Consider the following 24072-nt stretch of genomic DNA (forward strand, 5'->3'; position numbering starts at 1 on the left):
ACTCCAGGTAAATATATTAGCTGATACAATAATAATTATATTGGGCTGCTGATTTGTCTAGACACCCCTTCCCAATCAGTTCACAGCCCCGGCGCCCAACATGAGGCCCTTTGGGGGCTTCTAGTGCAACCCTCGGGGCCCTGCAGCCATTACTTTGTGTCTCCAATCTAGAGCTCCTGAATTATGTCCCTAGTCTCCCAACAACTCCTATAGTATGTCTGCAGTCTCTTACTATCCCTGGAAGCATACCGCAAGTCTCTGACTATCTCTTGTAGAATGTCTGCAGTCTCTGATCATCTCCTGTACTATGTCTGCAGTCTTTGATCATCTCCTGTATTATGTCTGCAGTCTCTGATCATCTCATGTACCATGTCTGCAGTCTCTGATCATCTCCTGTATTATGTCTGCAGTCTCTGATCATCTCATGTACCATGTCTGCAGTCTCTGATCATCTCCTGTACTATGTCTGCAGTCTCTGATCATCTCCTGTACTATGTCTGCAGTCTTTGATCATCTCCTGTATTATGTCTGCAGTCTCTGATCATCTCATGTACCATGTCTGCAGTCTCTGATCATCTCCTGTATTATGTCTGCAGTCTCTGATCATCTCATGTACCATGTCTGCAGTCTCTGATCATCTCCTGTACCATGTCTGCAGTCTCTGATCATCTCCTGTATTATGTCTGCAGTCTCTGATCATCTCCTGTACTATGTCTGCAGTCTCTGATCGTCTCCTGTACTATGTCTGCAGTCTCTGATCATCTCCTGTATTATGTCTGCAGTCTCTGATCATCTCCTGTATCATGTCTGCAGTCTCTGATCATCTCCTGTATTATGTCTGCAGTCTCTGATCATCTCCTGTACTATGTCTGCAGTCTCTGATCGTCTCCTGTATTATGTCTGCAGTCTCTGATCATCTCCTGTATTATGTCTGCAGTCTCTGATCGTCTCCTGTATTATGTCTGCAGTCTCTGATCATCTCATGTACCATGTCTGCAGTCTCTGATCATCTCCTGTACCATGTCTGCAGTCTCTTATCATCTCCTGTACTATGTCTGCAGTCTCTGATCATCTCCTGTACTATGTCTGCAGTCTCTGATCATCTCCTGTATTATGTCTGCAGTCTCTGATCGTCTCCTGTATTATGTCTGCAGTCTCTGATCATCTCATGTACCATGTCTGCAGTCTCTTATCATCTCCTGTACCATGTCTGCAGTCTCTTATCATCTCCTGTACTATGTCTGCAGTCTCTGATCATCTCCTGTACTATGTCTGCAGTCTCTGATCATCTCCTGTATTATGTCTGCAGTCTCTGATCATCTCCTGTACTATGTCTGCAGTCTCTGATCATCTCCTGTACTATGTCCGCAGTCTCTGACCATCTCTTGTATTATGTCTGCAGTCTCTGACCATCTCCTGTATCATGTCTGCAGTCTCTGATCATCTCCTGTACTATGTCTGCAGTCTCTGATCATCTCCTGTATTATGTCTGCAGTCTCTGATCATCTCCTGTACCATGTCTGCAGTCTCTGATCATCTCCTGTACCATGTCTGCAGTCTCTGATCATCTCCTGTATTATGTCTGCAGTCTCTGATCATCTCCTGTACTATGTCTGCAGTCTCTGATCATCTCCTGTAATATGTCTGCAGTCTCTGATCATCTCCTGTACCATGTCTGCAGTCTCTGATCATCTCCTGTACTATGTCTGCAGTCTCAGATCATCTCCTGTACTATGTCTCCAGTCTCTGATCATCTCCTGTACTATGTCTGCAGTCTCTGACCGTCTCCTATAGTATGTCCGCAGTCTCTAACCATCTCTTGTATTATGTCTGCAGTCTCTGATCATCTCCTGTATTATGTCTGCAGTCTCTGATCATCTCCTGTATTATGTCTGCAGTCTCTGATCATCTCCTGTACCATCTCTGCAGTCTCTGATCATCTCCTGTACTATGTCTGCAGTCTCTGATCATCTCCTGTACTATGTCTGCAGTCTCTGATCATCTCCTGTACTATGTCTGCAGTCTCTGATCATCTCCTGTATCATGTCTGCAGTCTCTGATCATCTCCTGTACTATGTCTGCAGTCTCTGATCATCTCCTGTATTATGTCTGCAGTCTCTGATCATCTCCTGTACCATGTCTGCAGTCTCTGATCATCTCCTGTATTATGTCTGCAGTCTCTGATCATCTCCTGTACTATGTCTGCAGTCTCTGATCATCTCCTGTACTATGTCTGCAGTCTCTGATCATCTCCTGTAATATGTCTGCAGTCTCTGATCATCTCCTGTACTATGTCTGCAGTCTCTGATCATCTCCTGTACTATGTCTGCAGTCTCTGATCATCTCCTGTAATATGTCTGCAGTCTCTGATCATCTCCTGTACTATGTCTGCAGTCTCTGATCATCTCCTGTATCATGTCTGCAGTCTCTGATCATCTCCTGTACTATGTCTGCAGTCTCTGATCATCTCCTGTATCATGTCTGCAGTCTCTGATCATCTCCTGTATCATGTCTGCAGTCTCTGATCATCTCATGTATCATGTCCGCAGTCTCTGATCATCTCATGTATTATGTCTGCAACCTCTGGCCATCTCCTATACTATGTCCGCAGTCTCTGACTATCTCTTGTATCATGTCTGCAGTCTCTGACCATCTCCTGTATCATGTCCGCAGTCTCTGATCATCTCCTGTACTATGTCTGCAGTCTCTGACCATCTCCTGTATTATGTCTGCAGTCTCTGATCATCTCCTGTGCTATGTCTGCAGTCTCTGACCATCTCCTGTACTATGTCTGCAGTCTCTGACCATCTCCTGTACTATGTCTGCAGTCTCTGATCATCTCCTGTACTATGTCTGCAGTCTCTGATCATCTCCTGTACCATCTCTGCAGTCTCTGATCATCTCCTGTATCATGTCTGCAGTCTCTGACCATCTCCTTAGAATGTCTGTGCCCTCTCTCCAGCCCAGCTATCTGACTATATAGTAAAGGAGCAGCAGAAGACTCAAGAGGTCATCCTTTTGCTCACTTTGCTTGTTCCTCCTATTGGCTCCTTAGTCCTGCCCCTCCCTCTCTCATTGTTGTGACCATCACTCACCTATGAGGTTAAAGGGACTCCAGCCGCGGGTGGGAAAGCCCGTGGAGGTTCTGTAGGGTGTTGGAGGCCAAGCTGGCTATTTGTAGGTAGGGTAGTTATTATTATTATACAGGATTTATATAGCGCCAACAGTTTATGTAGCGCTTTACAACTTGAGGGTAGACAGTACAAATACAATACACTTTGATACACTAGTTCTCCCAGGTCATTGGCACTAACTAGCTGGTTCCTCCTATTGGCTCCCAGACCTGCCCCACCCTCTCTCATTGTTAGTGCTGATGTATAGGGGGGTTCCAGCAGAGCGCCTCCTATGATGTGACCATCACTCACCTATGAGGTTGAGGGACTCCAGCCACGGGTGGGAAAGCCCATCGAGGTTCTGTAGGGTGTTGGAGGCCAAGCTGGCTATTTGTAGGTAGGGTAATTCTCCCAGGTCGTTGGCACTAACTAGCTCGTTCCTCCTATTGGCTCCCAGACCTGCCCCACCCTCTCTCATTGTTAGTGCTGATGTATAGGGGGGTTCCAGCAGAAAGGCTCCTATGATGTGACCATCACTCACCTATGAGGTTGAGGGACTCCAGCCGCGGGTGGGAAAGCCCATGGAGGTTCTGTAGGTTGTTGGAGGCCAGGCTGGCTTTTTGTAGGTAGGGTAGTTCTCCCAGACCGTTGGCACTAACCAGTTGGTTTTGGTCTACACGTAGGCTGAGGAGATGGGTGAGAGCGCTCAGAGACGAGAGATCCTGAAGAGTATTCTGGGAGAGGTCCACATAGCGCAAATGTATAAATGATTGCAGGATGGAGATGTCTGTGATCTCTCTGTAAGAGGGAAAGGTAAAGGGAAGTCACATTCTGGGTCAGCAACTCCATTCTTTTAAATTATTTGACATAACAACTCTGTATTGTCCTATTTCCACCAATCAGATTCAGACTTGATATGGGAAGTGACAGCTGGGAGAAAGGAAGAGTTCATTTGTTTGGTGGTCTGCGGTGGATACAGAAAAGGTCTATATAGTTCACATAGCTGTGTCCATCTTCCATAGTTTTGTAGAGAGAAGCTGAAGTTTACAATGGAGAAGTGTCTACAATGGTACTCGATGATTCAGGACCCGTTTGGACCTGTCCGTCCTGCAATGAGGGTGTTCCGGGGGCTCCATTGAAAATGAAGAAACTGGGATGGGCATTGAGGAGCGTCTCATACAAAACTTCATATCATTCAGAGGTCTTCTAGAAATGTTTATTGTTTAAGTGCATCAAACACAGCCAACGCGTTTCACTTTGATCCCTTTTTATCTTTTTGGTAAGAAACAGAAAGATCGTAACCTCTGTACAAAGCTCTGTGCTGATTGTCAACACAGAGCTCTGGGGTGTGATTGGACGCAGCCGCCCAATAATCTGCTGACTAACTCCGGCTGTACAATCACAGCGGGAGTCGGCGGGCGGGGGCGTGTGTGTGCGCTCGCACTGTACCCAGAAGAGATCAGTGACGAACGGGTACCAGTTCAGAGTTACACAGGAGGTCTGGCACTAGAATTCTGGCTCTCGCTCTGATGATCGCGGTGATACCTCACATGCGCGGTGCGATCGCTATTTACAAAAGCGGGCGGGACCTAAGTGCACATTCACCTTTGTGCCTGTGGCGGGGGGGGGGGGGGCGTAAAATTTTCTTTAATTATTATTGTATTATTTCTTTTATTTACATTTCTTTTATGTTATTTTTTACATTCTTATTTTTTCAATTAACTTTATTGCTATCATAAGGGGTGAACAACACGGGCAGAGACAAGTCCTCGTTATGGAGACATGTGGGATCTGTAAGACCCCAGATCTCCCCCCCCCCTCCGGATTGTGAACTTATAAAGATCGTCATATTTCTACATGAACTTACTTATCTTTAACTTCCAGCTTGACAAACGCGTGAGCTAGACCGTTTCCTGTCTTGCACAGCAGGGTCAGTCCTTCCTTCAGCATTTCCTCAGTTAGCGGCACATGGGGCGGAGGCTGGAAAAGACCCCCCCCCAAAAAAAAATGTTTATTCATTTAGAAGCAGCCATGAGGGTGACACACATTACTATATCACATCACTATATGGGTGAAGGGGAGAACCCTTGTCTCATTTAAATGCTGTGTCCCTGTTTGAGAGCCCCTCCCCTACTTCCTGTCTCAGTGGACATGTTGTCACCAGCACAGGAAGTGAGAAGAAATCCCTAAAGTGGGTACACAGACAGCAAACAAAACAAAAAACTGGAGAGTAAAATATTCCCATTACTCCTAATTCCTGAATACTGGAGCACACCTTCATGGGGGTAAAGATGCCAAGCAGGAGCCCATCCTCTCCCTGAACTGTCAGCCAGTTAATAATAAAAAAAAATAAAATAAAAATAACAGCCAGCAGCATATTGAAACATCCAACCCTTGTAAAAACTTTATTGTTCCAGAACAAACGTCAAGGAAGCCCCCACTGACGCGTTTCACCCAACATTGGGCTTATGCACAGAGATAAGGAGGGGCAGGAAGGGGAGACATTTCTACAGATCTCACGTGAAGATAATTATAGATAGGGTTACACCGATGCCGGTACCGGTCCTGATACTACGCAGTTGCACTAGTACCGGTACTAATGCTCCAATACCGGAAACCGATATTTTCAGGCTCAGATATTTCAGCTGTCAGAGGGATTCCCTCACTGACAGCTGAAATGTAAAAAAAAAAAAAGCTGTAAATTATTGGTTGTTAAAGCGGAACTTCAGTCATTTTCTCATCTTTCCATCTATTAAATCTTCTGCCCTTGTTGTTGTTTTATCTTTGGATAGTAAAACATTTTTTTTCTGCCAGTAAATCCCTTATACAGCCCACTTCCTGTTTCCTGTCTGGTCATTAGCCTAGGCTTATGACATCATACACAGCTCTCTCTCTTACTCTCCTGAGAGTTTTCCAGGAAGGGAGGGGGGATCAGTCCTAAGAGGGTCAATGAGAGCTGCCGAGCTGGGAGGTGTGCCTCTGTGTAAATCCAGGAAGTGAACAGGCAGCAGCTTCAGCTGCCCACAGTTAAAATGGCTGCAGCCAGACTCAGTGGAGGGAGATTTCGGCAAGTACAGAATCCCAGTGGTTGGAGGGAAGCTTTAGAATGGCAAAGATGTCTTTATTAGAAATGATGTGAGCAGACTGCAGTTCCTCTTTAAGTGATGGTGACCCCCTAATATGCCACACTTGGCATATCATTCTTTTGGCGGCGGGGGGGGGGGGGGGCGGATACCCTCTTTTTAGAGGCACCCAGCTCCCACATCGTCCCAGGACTCCGCGGCCCTGGAAGGAAGTTCACCTCTCCTCCATCCCTGCAATCTTCTGGGGCACGTCACAGGTTCCAGAAGACTGCCCGGCCATTCACAGTGCGGCTCGCTCATGCGCGGTTCGTGCCCAGCTGTTAGAATGTCGGCGCCGCGGAGAGGAGCGAGGCTTCTTACGCCCGCATCGCTAGACTGTGGGACAGCTGAGTGTCCAATTATTAAAAGTCAGCAGCTACACTTTTTGTAGCTGACTGACTTTTAATTTTTTTTCTTTTGGCGGAACTCTGCTTTAAGGAGCGGGGCAGCTGCGTCCTTAACAACCGATGACTCACCCAGTTGTCAGCGGGGTTCCCCTGAATTGTAAACAAAGTCCTGGCAACTGGAGCTGTCAAAAAAAAAAAAAGCACCGGGCAATGTTTATCGACAACATCGCTCAGCCGCTGAAATAGAAAGATAAAAAGAAACATTGTTTCTTATTGTATCTTTCTGTTTCTTAATCTACAGATAAACTTCCATCTGTAGATGAGGTCAGTTTAAAGCAACCTGTCAAGTAAAAAAAAATGTTTTTTGTTAAATGTTCCTCTGTTGAACCCCTTACCTTAATTTACTCCAATCAGCCTTATTAACTCCTTATACTCCTTCTCTATTTAATTATTATTTTTCTGCTGATTTCTTTTTTTTTTTTACTTCTATTTTATAAACTATTATTAATTAAAACATATTTTTTGTTTGCTTTGTTCGGTAACATTCTTACACCTTTAACATATATTTACGTTTCACATTGAAAAAAGCGTAAAAAATATATAAAAAAATTAAAAATATTAAAATAAAAAATAAAAATAAATTAAAAAAAAAAATGTATTCCATTTGTAAAGAACTTTTTAATGCTTTGTACCATTGGTGAAAGCTGAAGTGTAAGCAAAACAGTTGCGGTAGGTATCAGTAATTAGTATCGGTATCGGTAATTAGTATCGGTATCGGTAATTAGTATCGGCGAGTACCAAAAAAAAAAAGTATAGTATTCGCTATTAAAAAAAATGGTATTGGCGCATCCCTAATTATAGAGGTGAATGACTACGCCTGAACATCCTCAAATTTCTCATATGAAGGTCATTGTAAAGACACAAATCTGCAGTCACAGTGCATCACATACAGGGGGTCCCCTAGTTACAAACATCCAACTTACAAACGACTCCTACTTACAAACGGAAGGAGACAACAGGAAGTGAGAGGAAATCTACCCCTAGGAAGGGAAATTCTCTCCTGTAAGAGCTATTATGGGGAAAAGGTACCTCCACTGATGCTTTATCACCGAGGCTTGTTTCCACAACAACCCACAATTTTCAAAATCCAATTGTCATTGGGACAGAAAGTGAGGTGAAATCTTCTGAAGAGGAGCACAGACAGCAGAACAAATGTCACAGGGGTGATAACCCTTCCCTATGCTATCCAAATAGCTTAAAAATAGTTTTTTTGGCTGGAGCTACACTTAAAAAATGTACCTGTTCCGACTTACAAACAGATTCAACTTAAGAACAAACCTACAGTCCCTGTCTTGTTTGTAACCCGGGGACCCCCTGTAATGATATTAAGGAAACAGCAGCACCGTTGGGTGGAATGCGTCAGTCAGGAGGGGTTTCTTTAAATAGCTGAGAGAGGCTTTAACCCTTTTCGAAAAAGAAAAGGTTGACCTTGTGTTACACTTTGGGGTCTGTACTGTATATAAAAAATTTGCTGCAGTCAGGAATAATCCTCCTAATTGCCTATTATTCTTATTACCCGTGATTGTCAGCGCCATCTAGTGGACATAATGTGGCATATTCCTGATTGAGGTATTTAAGGAAAATACTGCATTATGGCCACTAGATGGAGCTGCAATCATAAAAAAATGAACATATTCAGCAAGTTATGGTGATTATGTGTGATAAGCTTTGTGAATGCTTGGAAATTTTTTATTAATAGACCCGTTTAGGTTAAAACTTGGTAAAAGGGAAAAAAAATCAATAAGGTAGATGTAGCATTGGATCCCTCCCTCTTACCATCCCACCCCCGATTTATTTTATGCCTCACCTCCACTGGCTCCTCCTCCTCTGGCTCCTCCTCCTCTCCTTCTTCCTTCTCTTTTTCTTCCTGCTCCTCTTCCTTTTCCTCCTCTTCTCCAGCCTCGGCATCCTCATCGGCCTCCTCTACAGGATCCTGAGCATCCTGCTCTTCCTCCTCCAACACATCTTCCTCGGTGTCGGACATTTCCTGGGGATGATAACAATACTCATATATAAAACTTTCTGAGTAGATCACATGTGTCAAACACAAGGACCAGGGGCCGGATCCGGCCCACCAGGCCATTTCATGTGGCCCTCGCACCTCTCCTGTAGCTGCAGTGCCCCCTTGTCTCTACACCCTCCTCATCTCAGCAGCAGAAAGGAGGACAGAACTCTTCCTACAGATCCTGAGTTTCTCTGTGCAGCCACAGACAGGCTCGTCTTTGCCACCCCCATCTCAGCAGTTAGCAGAAAAAAGGAGGACAGAAATCCTCCTACAGATCCTGGGTTTCTCTGTGCAGCCACAGACAGGCTCGTCTTTGCTCACCCCACGCCCATCTCAGCAGTTGGCAGAACAAAAGGAGGACAGAACTCCTCCTACAGATCCTGAGTTTCTCTGTGCAGCCACAGACAGGCTTGTCTTTACCGCCCCCCCACCCCCCATCCCCACCCCCCATCTCAGCAGTTGGCAGAAAAAAGGAAGACAGAACTTCTCCTACAGATCCTGAGTTTCTCTGTGCAGCCACAGACAGGCTCGTCTTTGCTCCCCCCACCCCCCATCTCAGCAGTTGGCAGAAAAATAGGAGGATTGAACTCCTCCTACAGATCTTCCTCTGGTCCTCCTCCAGACTCTGCACAATCTGCTTCCCAGCTTTTTCCCAGCAGCAGCACAAGGTAAAGGGGTGCACTGTGATGTAAGGGAGGGTGGGGGACCCTTGAAGTCTGATGTGGGGGGGGGCGCTGTAAATCTAGTCTTACAGATATAAATGGCCCTTTGAGGACGACCATAATCCTGATACGGCCCACGCTGGAGGAGTTTGATACCCCGGGATTGGATGGTAAACTAGGGGTACCCATAGATGAGATTACAAGGGCTTCCTCCATCTGTTGGGGAAGGTCCTCTTATCAAACATCATTAGAGGTCCTAGAAGAGCACCAATGGAACAATCAATCACCCCCGAGACCTCCATGTATAGAACCCCCCAAGAACTCCATGTATAGAACCCCCAGAGAACTCCATGTATAGAACTCCATGTATAGAACCCCCGAGAACTCCATGTATAGAACCCCCCGAGAACTCCATGTATAGAACCCCCCAAGAACTCCATGTATAGAACCCCCAGAGAACTCCATGTATAGAACTCCATGTATAGAACCCCCGAGAACTCCATGTATAGAACTCCATGTATAGAACCCCCCGAGAACTCCATGTATAGAACCCCCCAAGAACTCCATGTATAGAACCCCCAGAGAACTCCATGTATAGAACTCCATGTATAGAACCCCCAGAGAACTCCATGTATAGAACTCCATGTATAGAACCCCCGAGAACTCCATGTATAGAACCCCCCGAGAACTCCATGTATAGAACCCCCAGAGAACTCCATGTATAGAACCCCCCGAGAACTTCATGTATAGAACCCCCCGAGAACTCCATGTATAGAACTCCCCGAGAACTTCATGTATAGAACCCCCCGAGAACTCCATGTATAGAACTCCATGTATAGAACCCCCGAGAACTCCATGTATAGAACCCCCCGAGAACTCCATGTATAGAACCCCCAGAGAACTCCATGTATAGAACTCCCCGAGAACTCCATGTATAGAACCCCCCGAGAACTCCATGTATAGAACCCCCTGAGAACTCCATGTTTAGAACCCCCTGAGAACTCCATGTATAGAACCCTCTGAGAACTCCATGTATAGAACCCCCCGAGAACTCCATGTATAGAACCCCCCGAGAACTCCATGTATAGAACCCCCCGAGAACTCCATGTATAGAACCCTCCGAGAACTCCATGTATAGAACCCCCCGAGAACTCCATGTATAGAACTCCCCGAGAACTCCATGTATAGAACCCCCCGAGAACTCCATGTATAGAACCCCCCTAGAACTCCATGTATAGAACCCTCCGAGAACTCCATGTATAGAACCCCCCGAGAACTCCATGTATAGAACCCTCCGAGAACTCCATGTATAGAACCCCCTGAGAACTCCATGTATAGAACCCCCCGAGAACTCCATGTATAGAACCCTCCGAGAACTCCATGTATAGAACCCCCCGAGAACTCCATGTATAGAACCCCCAGAGAACTCCATGTATAGAACCCCCCGAGAACTCCATGTATAGAACCCTCCGAGAACTCCATGTATAGAACCCCCCGAGAACTCCATGTATAGAACCCTCCGAGAACTCCATGTATAGAACCCCCAGAGAACTCCATGTATAGAATCCCCCGAGAACTCCATGTATAGAACCCTCCGAGAACTCCATTTATAGAACCCCCTGAGAACTCCATGTATAGAACCCTCCGAGAACTCCATGTATAGAACCCCCAGAGAACTCCATGTATAGAACCCCCAGAGAACTCCATGTATAGAATCCCCAGAGAACTCCATGTATAGAATCCCCCGAGAACTCCATATATTGAACCCCCCGAGAACTCCATGTATAGAACTCCACGTATAGAACCCCCGAGAACTCCATGTATAAAATCCCCAGAGAACTCCATGTATAGAATCCCCCGAGAACTCCATGTATAAAACCCCGCGAGAACTCCATGTATAGATCCCCCAAGAACTCCATGTATAGAACCCTCCGAGAACTCCATGTATAGAACCCCCCGAGAACTCCATGTATAAAATCCCCCGAGAACTCCATGTATAGAACCCCCCGAGAACTCCATGTATAGAACCCCCCGAGAACTCCATGTATAGAACCCCCCGAGAACTCCATATATAGAAGCCCCCGAGAACTCTATATATAGAACCCCCCGAGAACTCCATGTATAGAACCCCCGAGAACTCCATGTATAGAACCCCTCGAGAACTCCATGTATAGAACCCCCCGAGAACTCCATATATAGAACCCCCAGAGAACTCCATGTATAGAACTCCACGAGAACTCCATATATAGAACCCCCCCAAGAACTCCATGTATAGAACCCTCCGAGAACTCCATGTATAGAACCCCCAGAGAACTCCATATATAGAGACCCCCGAGATTTCCATATATAGAACCCCCCGAGAACTCCATGTATAGAAGCCCCCGAGAACTCTATATATAGAACCCCCCAAGAACTCCATATATAGAACTCCCTGTATAGAACCCCCCGAGAACTCCATGTATAGAAGCCCCCTGAGAACTCCATGTATAGAACCCCCTGAGAACTCCATGTATAGATCAGGATTCGGGGACAAAGGGTTCACCACAAGAGAGAGAGATATAGAGTGTGACAAGGGGGGAATACCGAAGGGAAAGAAGTCAAGGGTAACAGATAAAGGGGTTTGGGGGTTCAGGAGGAGAAGGTCCACCAGGGTTGCAGTAAAGAGCAGGAAGATGGAGAAGAGTCAGGGGGCTGGAGATCATGGTGAAGTGGGTGGGTGTTGATGTTGGGGCAGTATGGAGATCATGGTGAGGTGGGTGGGTGTTGATGTTGGGGCAGTATGGAGATCACGGTGAGGTGGGTGGGTGTTGATGTTGGGGCAGTATGGAGATCATGGTGAGGTGGGTGGGTGTTGATGTTGGGGCAGTATGGAGATCATGGTGAGGTGGGTGGGTGTTGATGTTGGGGCAGTATGGAGATCATGGTGAGGTGGGTGTTGATGTTGGGGCAGAATAGAGATAATGGTGAGGTGTGTGTTGATGTTGGGGCAGTATGGAGATCATGGTGAGGTGGGTGGGTGTTGATGTTGGGGCAGTATGGAGATCACGGTGAGGTGGGTGGGTGTTGATGTTGGGGCAGTATGGAGATCACAGTGAGGTGGGTGGATGTTGATGTTGGGGCAGTATGGAGATCATGGTGAGGTGGGTGGGTGTTATTGTTGGGGCAGTATGGAGATCATGGTGAGGTGGGTGGGTGTTGTTGGGGTAGTATGGAGATCATGGTGAGGTGGGTGTGTTTTGTTGGGGCAGTATGGAGATCATGGTGAGGTGAGTGTTGATGTTGGGGTAGTATGGAGATCATGGTGAGGTGGGTGTTGATGTTGGGGCAGTATGGAGATCATGGTGAGGTGGGTGGGTGTTAATGTTGGGGCAGTATGGAGATCATGGTGAGGTGGGTGGGTGTTGATGTTGGGGCAGTATGGAGATCATGGTGAGGTGGGTGGGTGTTGATGTTGGGGCAGTATGGAGATCATGGTGAGGTGGGTGGGTCTTGATGTTGGGGCAGTATGGAGATCATGGTGAGGTGGGTGGGTGTTGATGTTGGGGCAGTATAGAGATCATGGTGAGTTGGGTGGGTGTTGATGTTGGGGCAGTATGGAGATCATGGTGAGGTGGGTGGGTGTTGATGTTGGGGCAGTATGGAGATCATGGGAGGTGGGTGGGTGTTGATGTTGGGGCAGTATGGAGATCATGGTGAGTTGGGTGTTGATGTTGGGGCAGTATGGAGATCATGGTGAGGTGGGTGGGTGCTGATGTTGGGGCAGTATGGAGATCATGGTGAGGTAGGTGGGTGGGTGTTGATGTTGAGGCAGTATGGAGATCATGGTGAGGTGGGTGTTGATGTTGGGGCAGAATAGAGATCATGGTGAGGTGTGTGTTGATGTTGGAGCAGTATGGAGATCATGGTGAGGTGGGTGTTGATGTTGGGGCAGTATGGGGATCACGGTGAGGTGGGTGGATATTGATGTTGGGGCAGTATGGAGATCATGGTGAGGTAGGTGGGTGTTATTGTTTGGGCAGTATGGAGATCATGGTGAGGTGGGTGTTGTTGGGGCAGTATGGAGATCATGGTGAGGTTGGTGTGTGTTGTTGGGGCAGTATGGAGATCATGGTGAGGTGAGTGTTGATGTTGGGGTAGTATGGAGATCATGGTGAGGTGGGTGTTGATGTTGGGGCAGTATGGAGAACATGGTGAGGTGGGTGGGTGTTAATGTTGGGGCAGTATGGAGATCATGGTGAGGTGGGTGGGTGTTAATGTTGAGGCAGTATGGAGATCATGGTGAGGTGGGTGGGTGTTGATGTTGGGGCAGTATGTAGATCATGGTGAGTTGGGTGGGTGTTGATGTTGGGGCAGTATAGAGATCATGGTAAGGTGGGTGTTGATGTTGGGGCAGTATAGAGATCATGGTGAGGTGGGTGTTGATGGGGCAGTATGGAGATCATGGTGAGGTGGGTGGGTGTTGATGTTGGGGCAGTATGGAGATCATGGTGAGGTGGGTGTTGATGCTGGGGCAGTATGGAGATCATGGTGAGGTGGGTGTTGATGTTGGGGCAGTATGGAGATCATGGTGAGGTGGGTGGGTGTTATTGTTGGGGCAGTATGGAGATCATGGTGAGGTGGGTGGGTGTTGTTGGGGTAGTATGGAGATCATGGTGAGGTGGGTGTGTTTTGTTGGGGCAGTATGGAGATCATGGTGAGGTGAGTGTTGATGTTGGGGTAGTATGGAGATCATGGTGAGGTGGGTGTTGATGTTGGGGCAGTATGGAGATCATGGTGAGGTGGGTGGGTGTTAATGTTGGGGCAGTATGGAGATCATGGTGAGGTGGGTGGGTGTTGATGTTGGGGCAGTATGGAGATCATGGTGAGGTGGGTGGGTGTTGATGTTGGGGCAGTATGGAGATCATGGTGAGGTGGGTGGGTCTTGATGTTGGGGCAGTATGGAGATCATGGTGAGGTGGGTGGGTGTTGATGTTGGGGCAGTATAGAGATCATGGTGAGTTGGGTGGGTGTTGATGTTGGGGCAGTATGGAGATCATGGTGAGGTGGGTGGGTGTTGATGTTGGGGCAGTATGGAGATCATGGGAGGTGGGTGGGTGTTGATGTTGGGGCAGTATGGAGATCATGGTGAGTTGGGTGTTGATGTTGGGGCAGTATGGAGATCATGGTGAGGTGGGTGGGTGCTGATGTTGGGGCAGTATGGAGATCATGGTGAGGTAGGTGGGTGGGTGTTGATGTTGAGGCAGTATGGAGATCATGGTGAGGTGGGTGTTGATGTTGGGGCAGAATAGAGATCATGGTGAGGTGTGTGTTGATGTTGGAGCAGTATGGAGATCATGGTGAGGTGGGTGTTGATGTTGGGGCAGTATGGGGATCACGGTGAGGTGGGTGGATATTGATGTTGGGGCAGTATGGAGATCATGGTGAGGTAGGTGGGTGTTATTGTTTGGGCAGTATGGAGATCATGGTGAGGTGGGTGTTGTTGGGGCAGTATGGAGATCATGGTGAGGTTGGTGTGTGTTGTTGGGGCAGTATGGAGATCATGGTGAGGTGAGTGTTGATGTTGGGGTAGTATGGAGATCATGGTGAGGTGGGTGTTGATGTTGGGGCAGTATGGAGAACATGGTGAGGTGGGTGGGTGTTAATGTTGGGGCAGTATGGAGATCATGGTGAGGTGGGTGGGTGTTAATGTTGAGGCAGTATGGAGATCATGGTGAGGTGGGTGGGTGTTGATGTTGGGGCAGTATGTAGATCATGGTGAGTTGGGTGGGTGTTGATGTTGGGGCAGTATAGAGATCATGGTAAGGTGGGTGTTGATGTTGGGGCAGTATAGAGATCATGGTGAGGTGGGTGTTGATGGGGCAGTATGGAGATCATGGTGAGGTGGGTGGGTGTTGATGTTGGGGCAGTATGGAGATCATGGTGAGGTGGGTGTTGATGCTGGGGCAGTATGGAGATCATGGTGAGGTGGGTGTTGATGTTGGGGCAGTATGGAGATCATGGTGAGGTGGGTGGGTGTTGATGTTGGGGCAGTATGGAGATCATGGTGAGGTGGGTGTTGATGTTGGGGCAGTATGGAGATCATGGTGAGGTGGGTGGGTGTTGATGTTGGGGCAGTATGGAGATCATGGTGAGGTGGGTGTTGATGTTGGGGCAGTATAGAGATCATGGTGAGGTGGGTGTTGATGTTGGGGCAGTATGGAAATCATGGTGAGGTGGGTGTTGATGGGGCAGTATGGAGATCATGGTGAGGTGGGTGGGTGTTGATGTTGGGGCAGTATGGAGATCATGGTGAGGTGGGTGTTGATGCTGGGGCAGTATGGAGATCATGGTGAGGTGGGTGTTGATGTTGGGGCAGTATGGAGATCATGGTGAGGTGGGTGGGTGTTGATGTCGGGGCAGTATGGAGATCATGGTGAGCTGGGTGGGTGTTGATGTTGGGGCAGTATGGAGATCATGGTGAGGTGGGTGGGTGTTGATGTTGGGGCAATATGGAGATCCTGGTGAGGTGGGTGTTGATGTTGGGGCAGTATGGAGATCATGGTGAGGTGGGTGGGTGTTGATGTTGGGGCAGTATGGAGATCATGGTGAGGTGAGTGTTGATGTTGGGGCAGTATGGAGATCATGGTGAGGTGAGTGTTGATGTTGGGGCAGTATGGAAGGTAAGTAGTCAGCTCTTCTTTCGTACAGCTCTGGGTTCAGATCCCACCTGGAGAATGCACTGAGATTTTAGGATTGCCTCCTCATGAATGGATGGGGGTAATAAAGTGAGACAGGTAGGAGATTATGAATGAAGGCTGATTGGGGCAGGGAGATAGCTGGGGGGTTATGAAAGGATATGGATGGGGGAAGGGGAGATAGGAAAGGAAATATAATTGTAGATGGATGGGGTAATAAAGATGGATAGGTGGGTGGCAATATAGAGGACAGAGATGACAGAGCAGGCAGTATAGAGGACAGAGATGACAGAGTAGGCAGTATGGAGGACAGAGATGACAGAGCAGACAGTATAGAGGACAGAGATGACAGAGCAGGCAGTATAGAGGACAGAGATGACAGAGCAGGCAGTATAGAGGACAGAGATGACAGAGCAGACAGTATAGAGGACAGAGATGACAGAGCAGGCAGTATAGAGGACAGAGATGACAGAGCAGGCAGTATGAAGGACAGAGATGACAGAATAGGCAGTATAGAGGACAGGGATGACAGAGCAGGCAGTATGAAGGACAGAGATGACAGAGTAGGCAGTATAGAGGACAGAGATGACAGAGCAGGCAGTATGAAGGACAGAGATGACAGAGTAGGCAGTATAGAGGACAGAGATGACAGAGCAGGCAGTATAGAGGACAGAGATGACAGAGCAGGCAGTATAGAGGACAGAGATGACAGAGCAGGCAGTATGAAGGACAGAGATGACAGAGTAGGCAGTATAGAGGACAGAGATGACAGAGCAGGCAGTATGAAGGACAGAGATGACAGAGTAGGCAGTATAGAGGACAGAGATGACAGAGCAGGCAGTATAGAGGACAGAGATGACAGAGCAGGCAGTATAGAGGACAGAGATGACAGAGCAGACAGTATAGAGGACAGAGATGACAGAGCAGGCAGTATAGAGGACAGAGATGACAGAGCAGGCAGTATGAAGGACAGAGATGACAGAGTAGGCAGTATAGAGGACAGAGATGACAGAGCAGGCAGTATGAAGGACAGAGATGACAGAGTAGGCAGTATAGAGGACAGAGATGACAGAGCAGGCAGTACGGAGGACAGAGATGACAGAGTAGGCAGTATAGAGGACAGAGATGACAGAGCAGGCAGTATGAAGGACAGAGATGACAGAGTAGGCAGTATAGAGGACAGAGATGACAGAGCAGGCAGTATAGAGGACAGTGATAACATAGCAAGCATAATAGAGGACAGAGATGACAGAGCAGGCAGTATAGAGGACAGAGATGACAGAGCAGGCAGTATAGAAGACAGAGATGACAGAGCAGGCAGTATGGAGGATGGAGATGACAGAGCAGGCAGTATAGAGGATGGAGATGGCAGAGCAGGCAGTATGGAGGACAGAGATGACAGAGCAGGCAGTATAGAGGACAGAGATGACAGAGCAGGCAGTATGGAGGACGGAGATGACAGAGCAGGCAGTATGGAGGAAAGAGATGACAGAGCAGGCAGTATAAAGGACAGAGATGACAGAGCAGGCAGTATAGAGGACAAAGATGACAGAGCAGGCAGTATAGAGGACAGAGATGACAGAGCAGGCAGTATGGAGGACAGAGATGGCAGAGCAGGCAGTATGGAGGACAGAGATGACAGAGCAGGCAGTATAGAGGACAGAGATGACAGAGCAGGCAGTATGGAGGACAGAGATGACAGAGCAGGCAGTATAGAGGACAGAGATGACAGAGCAGGCAGTATGGAGGACAGAGATGACAGAGCAGGCAGTATAGAGGAAAGAGATGACAGAGCGGGCAGTATGGAGGACAGAGATGACAGAGCAGGCAGTATGGAGGACAGAGACTACAGAGCAGGCAGTATGGAGGACGGAGATGACAGAGCAGGCAGTATAGAGGATGGAGATGACAGAGCAGGCAGGACAGAGCAGGCAGTACGGAGGACAGAGATGACAGAGCAGGCAGTACAGAGGACAGAGATGACAGAGCAGACAGTATAGAGGACAGAGATGACAGAGCAGGCAGTACAGAGGACAGAGATGACAGAGCAGGCAGTATGGAGGATGGAGATGACAGAGCAGGCAGTATAGAGGACAGAGATGACAGAGCAGGCAGTATAGAGGATAGAGATGACAGAGCAGGCAGTATAGAGGATGGAGATGGCAGAGCAGGCAGTACGGAGGACAGAGATAACAGAGCAGGCAGTACGGAGGACAGAGATGACAGAGCAGGCAGTACGGAGGACAGAGATGACAGAGCAGGCAGTATAGAGGACAGAGATGACAGAGCAGGCAGTATAGAGGACGGAGATGACAGAGCAGGCAGTATGGAGGACAGAGATGACAGAGCAGGCAGTATGGAGGACAGAGATGACAGAGCGGCCAGTATGGAGGACAGAGATGACAGAGCAGGCAAGTATGGAGGACAGAGATGACAGAGCGGGCAGTATAGAGGACAGAGATGACAGAGTAGGCAGTATGGAGGACAGAGATGACAGAGTAGGCAGTATGGAGGACAGAGATGACAGAGCAGGCAGTATAGAGGACGGAGATGACAGAGCAGGCAGTATAGAGGATGGAGATGGCAGAGCAGGCAGTATGGAGGACAGAGATGACAGAGCAGGCAGTATAGAGGACAGAGATGACAGAGCAGACAGTATAGAGGACAGAGATGACAGAGCAGGCAGTATAGAGGACAGAGATGACAGAGTAGGCAGTATGAAGGACAGAGATGGCAGAGTAGGCAGTATAGAGGACAGAGATGACAGAGCAGGCAGTATGAAGGACAGAGATGACAGAGTAGGCAGTATGGAGGACAGAGATGACAGAGCGGGCAGTATAGAGGACAGAGATGACAGAGCAGGCAGTATGAAGGACAGAGATGAAAGAGTAGGCAGTATAGAGGACAGAGATGACAGAGCAGGCAGTATGAAGGACAGAGATGACAGAGTAGGCAGTATGGAGGACAGAGATGACAGAGTAGGCAGTATAGAGGACAGAGATGACAGAGCAGGCAGTATAGAGGACAGAGATGACAGAGCAGGCAGTATGAAGGACAGAGATGACAGAGTAGGCAGTATGGAGGACAGAGATGACAGAGCGGGCAGTATAGAGGACAGAGATGACAGAGTAGGCAGTATGGAGGACAGAGATGACAGAGCAGGCAGTATGGAGGACAGAGATGACAGAGTAGGCAGTATAGAGGACAGAGATGACAGAGCAGGCAGTATAGAGGATGGAGATGACAGAGCAGGCAGTATAGAGGACAGAGATGACAGAGCAGGCAGTATGGAGGACAGAGATGACAGAGTAGGCAGTATGGAGGACAGAGATGACAGAGCGGGCAGTATAGAGGACAGAGATGACAGAGCAGGCAGTATGGAGGACAGAGATGACAGAGCAGGCAGTATGGAGGACAGAGATGACAGAGTAGGCAGTATAGAGGACAGAGATGACAGAGCAGGCAGTATAGAGGATGGAGATGACAGAGCAGGCAGTATAGAGGACAGAGATGACAGAGCAGGCAGTATGGAGGACAGAGATGACAGAGCGGGCAGTATAGAGGACAGAGATGACAGAGCAGGCAGTATGGAGGACAGTGTAGGGGATAAAGTCTCCCTTGTGTCACCTCTCGCTCGCTCTTCTTTCTCTCTCTTCAGCTCTCTCCAGACGTTGTCACTGCAGGAAATCTCAGAAAGTGTCACCGGTTGCCGTAGAAACTGCTGGAAGTGTAAACAGACAAGTCTGGCAGGAAAAAATCCCCGCCCCCCTCAGGCCTCGCCCTCCCCAGCAGCAGCCATTATTACTGGTTACCATAGCAGCACAGTCACAGCTTTTTCCACAAAGAGAACCTGTCACCCCCATCATCCTCATCATTATCGTCATCTTTATCGTCATCGTCACTGTACAATCCCCCCTGTACACATACACCCATCAATAAATGATCAATTTCTTTTCTGATCCGATAGGAATAACCGATCTATAACCAATAACCCATTTCATCAATATGCCACACATGGGGCAGTGGATTTCCATCAATAGTTTACCATTATAGTACTCCCAGAATTCCCCTTCCCTGACATACGGAGGGGGGGGGCATCTCAGACACGTTCTGCCCAAATGGTGACGTTGCCCGTAGCAACCAATCAGCTTCTAGCCTAGAAAATGAAGGCTCCATTTTCACGCTCAGTCGCTGCCGCTATTAAGAAATATCGGCGCCGCAAGAGCGACGCGCCCCTTTTTACGCGTTTCTGCCTCCCGTTTCCTTCTCCACTCAGATGTGAATGCAGCCCAAAAACTTCTTCAAGCTGATTGGCTGCGCGCCGGTGGAGGCTACGTCCTGGCGCTCGCTCACACCGCTCGGGGTACGGGAAGGCACTGTGAAAGTGCGAATTTTCCCCAGACCGCACAGAAACGCGCTCTGCCTTTTTGCGGACGCCCACGGATGCCATTAGGTCTAGGAAACGTGGGGGGGCGTTTACGGCCACCAAAATGAATGATCCCGCAGTAACGTGCCGGTTGGTTTGGTGGGGTTTTAAAAATGGCGCCTGCGTGCCTAACAACCAATGAGCCATCAGCTGGCGGCGGGGTTCTATTTTCCGATTTGGCGGCGGGCATCGTGATTGACGATCGATCTTAACCGGGGGCGGGGGCATTATTTTAAATTTTTTTTCTAAGGAATTGTCAAAAACTGCCTACTGTCATTTTTACAGTAGATCTTTTTTTTTGGTGAATGGGTAGTGGTACTTTGCACCCCACACTCATTCACCCCCAGACCCCCACAACCACAGCCCAGGGTTGTGGGGAAGAGGCCCATGTCCCCATTAACAAGGATCTTTGGAAGGGATGCTGAGCCCCACCCCCACCTCAAAGCACCCCCCCATTTTGAGGACATGTGACCTGGTAAGGTTCAGGAGGGGGTGGAGCGTTCGCTCATCCCCCCCCTTTCCTGACCTGCTGGGCTGCATGCTCGGATAAGGATCTGGTATGGATTTTGGGGGGCACGCCATTTTTTTAAATTCTGGAGTGGGGTTCCCCTCAAAATCAAAAACCAGACCTGAAGGGCCTGGTATGGATTAGGGGGGGGAGGGGACCCCACTCCGTTTTTTTCCCAGGTTTTTTTTATTGCCGGCAAATCCTTACAGTCAGCTGTCAGTGGGACATCCCGCTGACAGCTGAGGACTCATCGGTTGCTAAGGACGTGGCGGCCGGCTTCCCGACCCCGCTCCTTAACAACCAGCTATTCACAGTTTGTTTTTGAAAAACAAACAAAAATGCAAAAAAGCAAGAAAAAACATGTTTTTGTTGCGGGTCCATTGAAGTCTATTACAGGCAAAACCCGATCTGCTGCAGGAAAAAAAACTTCCTGACCCTTTCCAAAAAATGCACCGGATTAAAAAAACGCACAGATGTGAATGTCTACCATAGGAAACCATAGCTGTGAACCCAGGGTAGAACCCCGCCCCCCCCCAAAAAAAGAAAAATCCTGCTGCTGCGACTTTAGTGCAGCTATTAAAAAAAAAACCATGATACATTGTAATGAGTGGTAACGAATTGTAAATGCAGAAAACATACTAAAAAACATAATACGCTTTTTTAAAGAGGAACTTTCGATCCCCCTTGATTGCGGCTCGGCCCCCCCCAAAAAAATGCGCAACATTTTTGATCGTCCGGCACATGTGCCGATGCGCCACCAAGGCCACCAAGCTGCGTGCGGCGTGTACGCAGGCGCGGGTTTATAGAGCTCCTCGACTGCGCTGACCTCGTTGCGCGCGTGCGTGGGTGCCCCGCGCATGCGCAGCTGTTCCAAAGGTCTCTGCTGGGTCCTGAAGCCCGGCCGAGCCGTTCAGCACGTCTGTGCGTGTGTGCACACCATCATTCTTGTCTAGAGAATAAAAAGGAAATGCTGCCCTCCGAAACAAAAAAATGTAAAAGCAAAAAAAATATAAAAAAAGAATATGGAATTGCGGTAGGTGGAGAGGGAGGGGGCGGAGCCAGGCACACGCAGGTCGTCTTAAAGTTCTGGTTTAATCGATGCTTTTTCACCCGTCATGTGTGTTTGAAGGGGGGAAATTGGGGAAAAAATGGAGGAGAAATGCATGTAAAGCGCATATAAACGTGTATTGGGCCGCATTCAATTTTAACTGCAACACGTTAAAAATGTACTGTACATGCGTTTTTGTAACAAAAATCACACTTTTGTAGACACACGTGTTTATGGAGACGAACCCTTAATAAATGTAACAGTCTGATTAGATACATATTATATATATATATACAGCATGTAAAAACACTTTTGATAAACAATCAATGTAACTATTTCCAATGTCTAGTAGAATTTTTCGTATACCTTTGGTGACATCTAGTGGACATTTCTTTACATTACGCCTTCACCCTCTTAAGGGAAATCTTAAAGTGGAACTAAACTCTCTCACCAACGAACATTTCATTCTTCTGCTGCTCACTTTAGTAAATAGGGAGGAAGGGAGATTAGATTTACTTAAACTATTTTTTAAGATATTTCTTTAGTTACTTCCTGGTTTCTGGCCTAGGCCAAAATGATGTCATACATCCCAGGGGTCTTCATGGGCATTGTTTTTTTTTACATGTGGAGGAGGGGCTTTCTCAGCTAAGCACACCCTCCTACCTGCATGCCTGAGATAAGGGCAGATGGATTCCAGGGAGTAAATGCTACATGAATCATCTGCCCTTACTCAAGATGGCCACAGATAGAAATGCGAGGGGGGTGTATTTCTAAGTGATTTCTCAGCAAAATAAAGCATGGAGACGTGGATGGATGGAGATATGGATGGATGGAGACATGGATGGATGGATGGATAGATGGAGACATGGATGGATGGATGGATGGATAGATGGAGACATGGGCGGAGCCATGGATGAATGGATGGAGACATGGATGGATGGATGGATGGATGGAGACATGGATGAATTGGTGGAGACATGGATGGATGGATGGAGACATGGATGAATTGGTGGAGACATGGATGGATGGAGACATGGATGGATGGATGGAGACATGGATGAATTGGTGGAGACATGGATGGATGGAGACATGGATGGATGGATGGATGGATGGATACATGGATGGATGGAGACATGGATGGATGGATGGATGGATAGATTGAGACATGGACATGGATGGATGAAGACATGGATGGATTGGTGGAGAAATGGATGGATAGATGGATGGATGGAGACATGGATGGATGGATGGAGACATGGATGGATGGACACATGGATAGATGGAGACATGGATAGATGGATGGATGGATGGATGGATGGATGGATGGATGGAGACATGGATAGATGGATGGACACATGGACGGATGGAGACATGGATAGATGGATGGATGGAGACATGGATAGATGGAAGGATGGATGGAGACATGGATGGATGGAGATGGAGACATGGATGGATAGATGGATGGAGACATGGATGGATAGATAGATGGAGACATGGATGGATGGAGACATGGATGGATGGATGGATGGATGGAGACATGGATGGAGACATGGATGGATGGATGGATGGAGACATGGATAGATGGATGGATGGAGACATGGATGGAGACATGGATGGATGGAGACATGGATAGATGGATGGATGGATGGATAGATAGATAGATAGATAGATAGATAGATAGATAGATAGATAGATAGATGGAGACATGGATGGATGGATGGAGACATGGATGGATGGAAACATGGATAGATGGAGACATGGATAGATGGATGGATGGATGGATAGATAGATAGATAGATAGATAGATGGAGACATGGATGGATGGAAACATGGATAGATGGAGACATGGATAGATGGATGGATGGATGGATGGATGGAGACATGAATAGATGGATGGACACATGGACGGATGGACGGATGGAGACATGGATAGATGGATGGACACATGGACGGATGGAGACATGGATAGATGGATGGATGGATGGATGGATGGATTAATGGAGACATGGATGGATGGATGGATGGATGGAGACATGGATGGATGGATAGATTGAGACATGGATGGATGGATGGATGAAGACATGGATGGATGGATGGAGACATGGAT

At 47.9% G+C, this 24072-nt stretch overlaps 1 protein-coding gene across 1 annotated transcript in view; it reads right to left on the minus strand.

Moving 5' to 3' along the window:
* The window catches only part of LRRC23 (leucine rich repeat containing 23), a 29639-nt gene extending 9872 nt beyond the window's left edge, over positions 1 to 19767 (minus strand). The window contains exons 1-4 of the mRNA XM_073595433.1: positions 19611 to 19767; positions 8450 to 8629; positions 4981 to 5093; positions 3655 to 3911 (exon numbers count right to left, since the gene is read on the minus strand). Of these exons, the coding sequence (XP_073451534.1) occupies positions 3655 to 3911; positions 4981 to 5093; positions 8450 to 8626 (547 nt within the window). The 5' untranslated portion in view covers positions 8627 to 8629; positions 19611 to 19767. The remainder of the gene's footprint in view (positions 1 to 3654; positions 3912 to 4980; positions 5094 to 8449; positions 8630 to 19610) is intronic.
* Positions 19768 to 24072: the final 4305 nt, after the last annotated feature.

Source organism: Aquarana catesbeiana, linkage group LG08, assembly GCF_042186555.1.
Source record: "Aquarana catesbeiana isolate 2022-GZ linkage group LG08, ASM4218655v1, whole genome shotgun sequence".
NCBI lineage: Eukaryota > Metazoa > Chordata > Amphibia > Anura > Ranidae > Aquarana > Aquarana catesbeiana.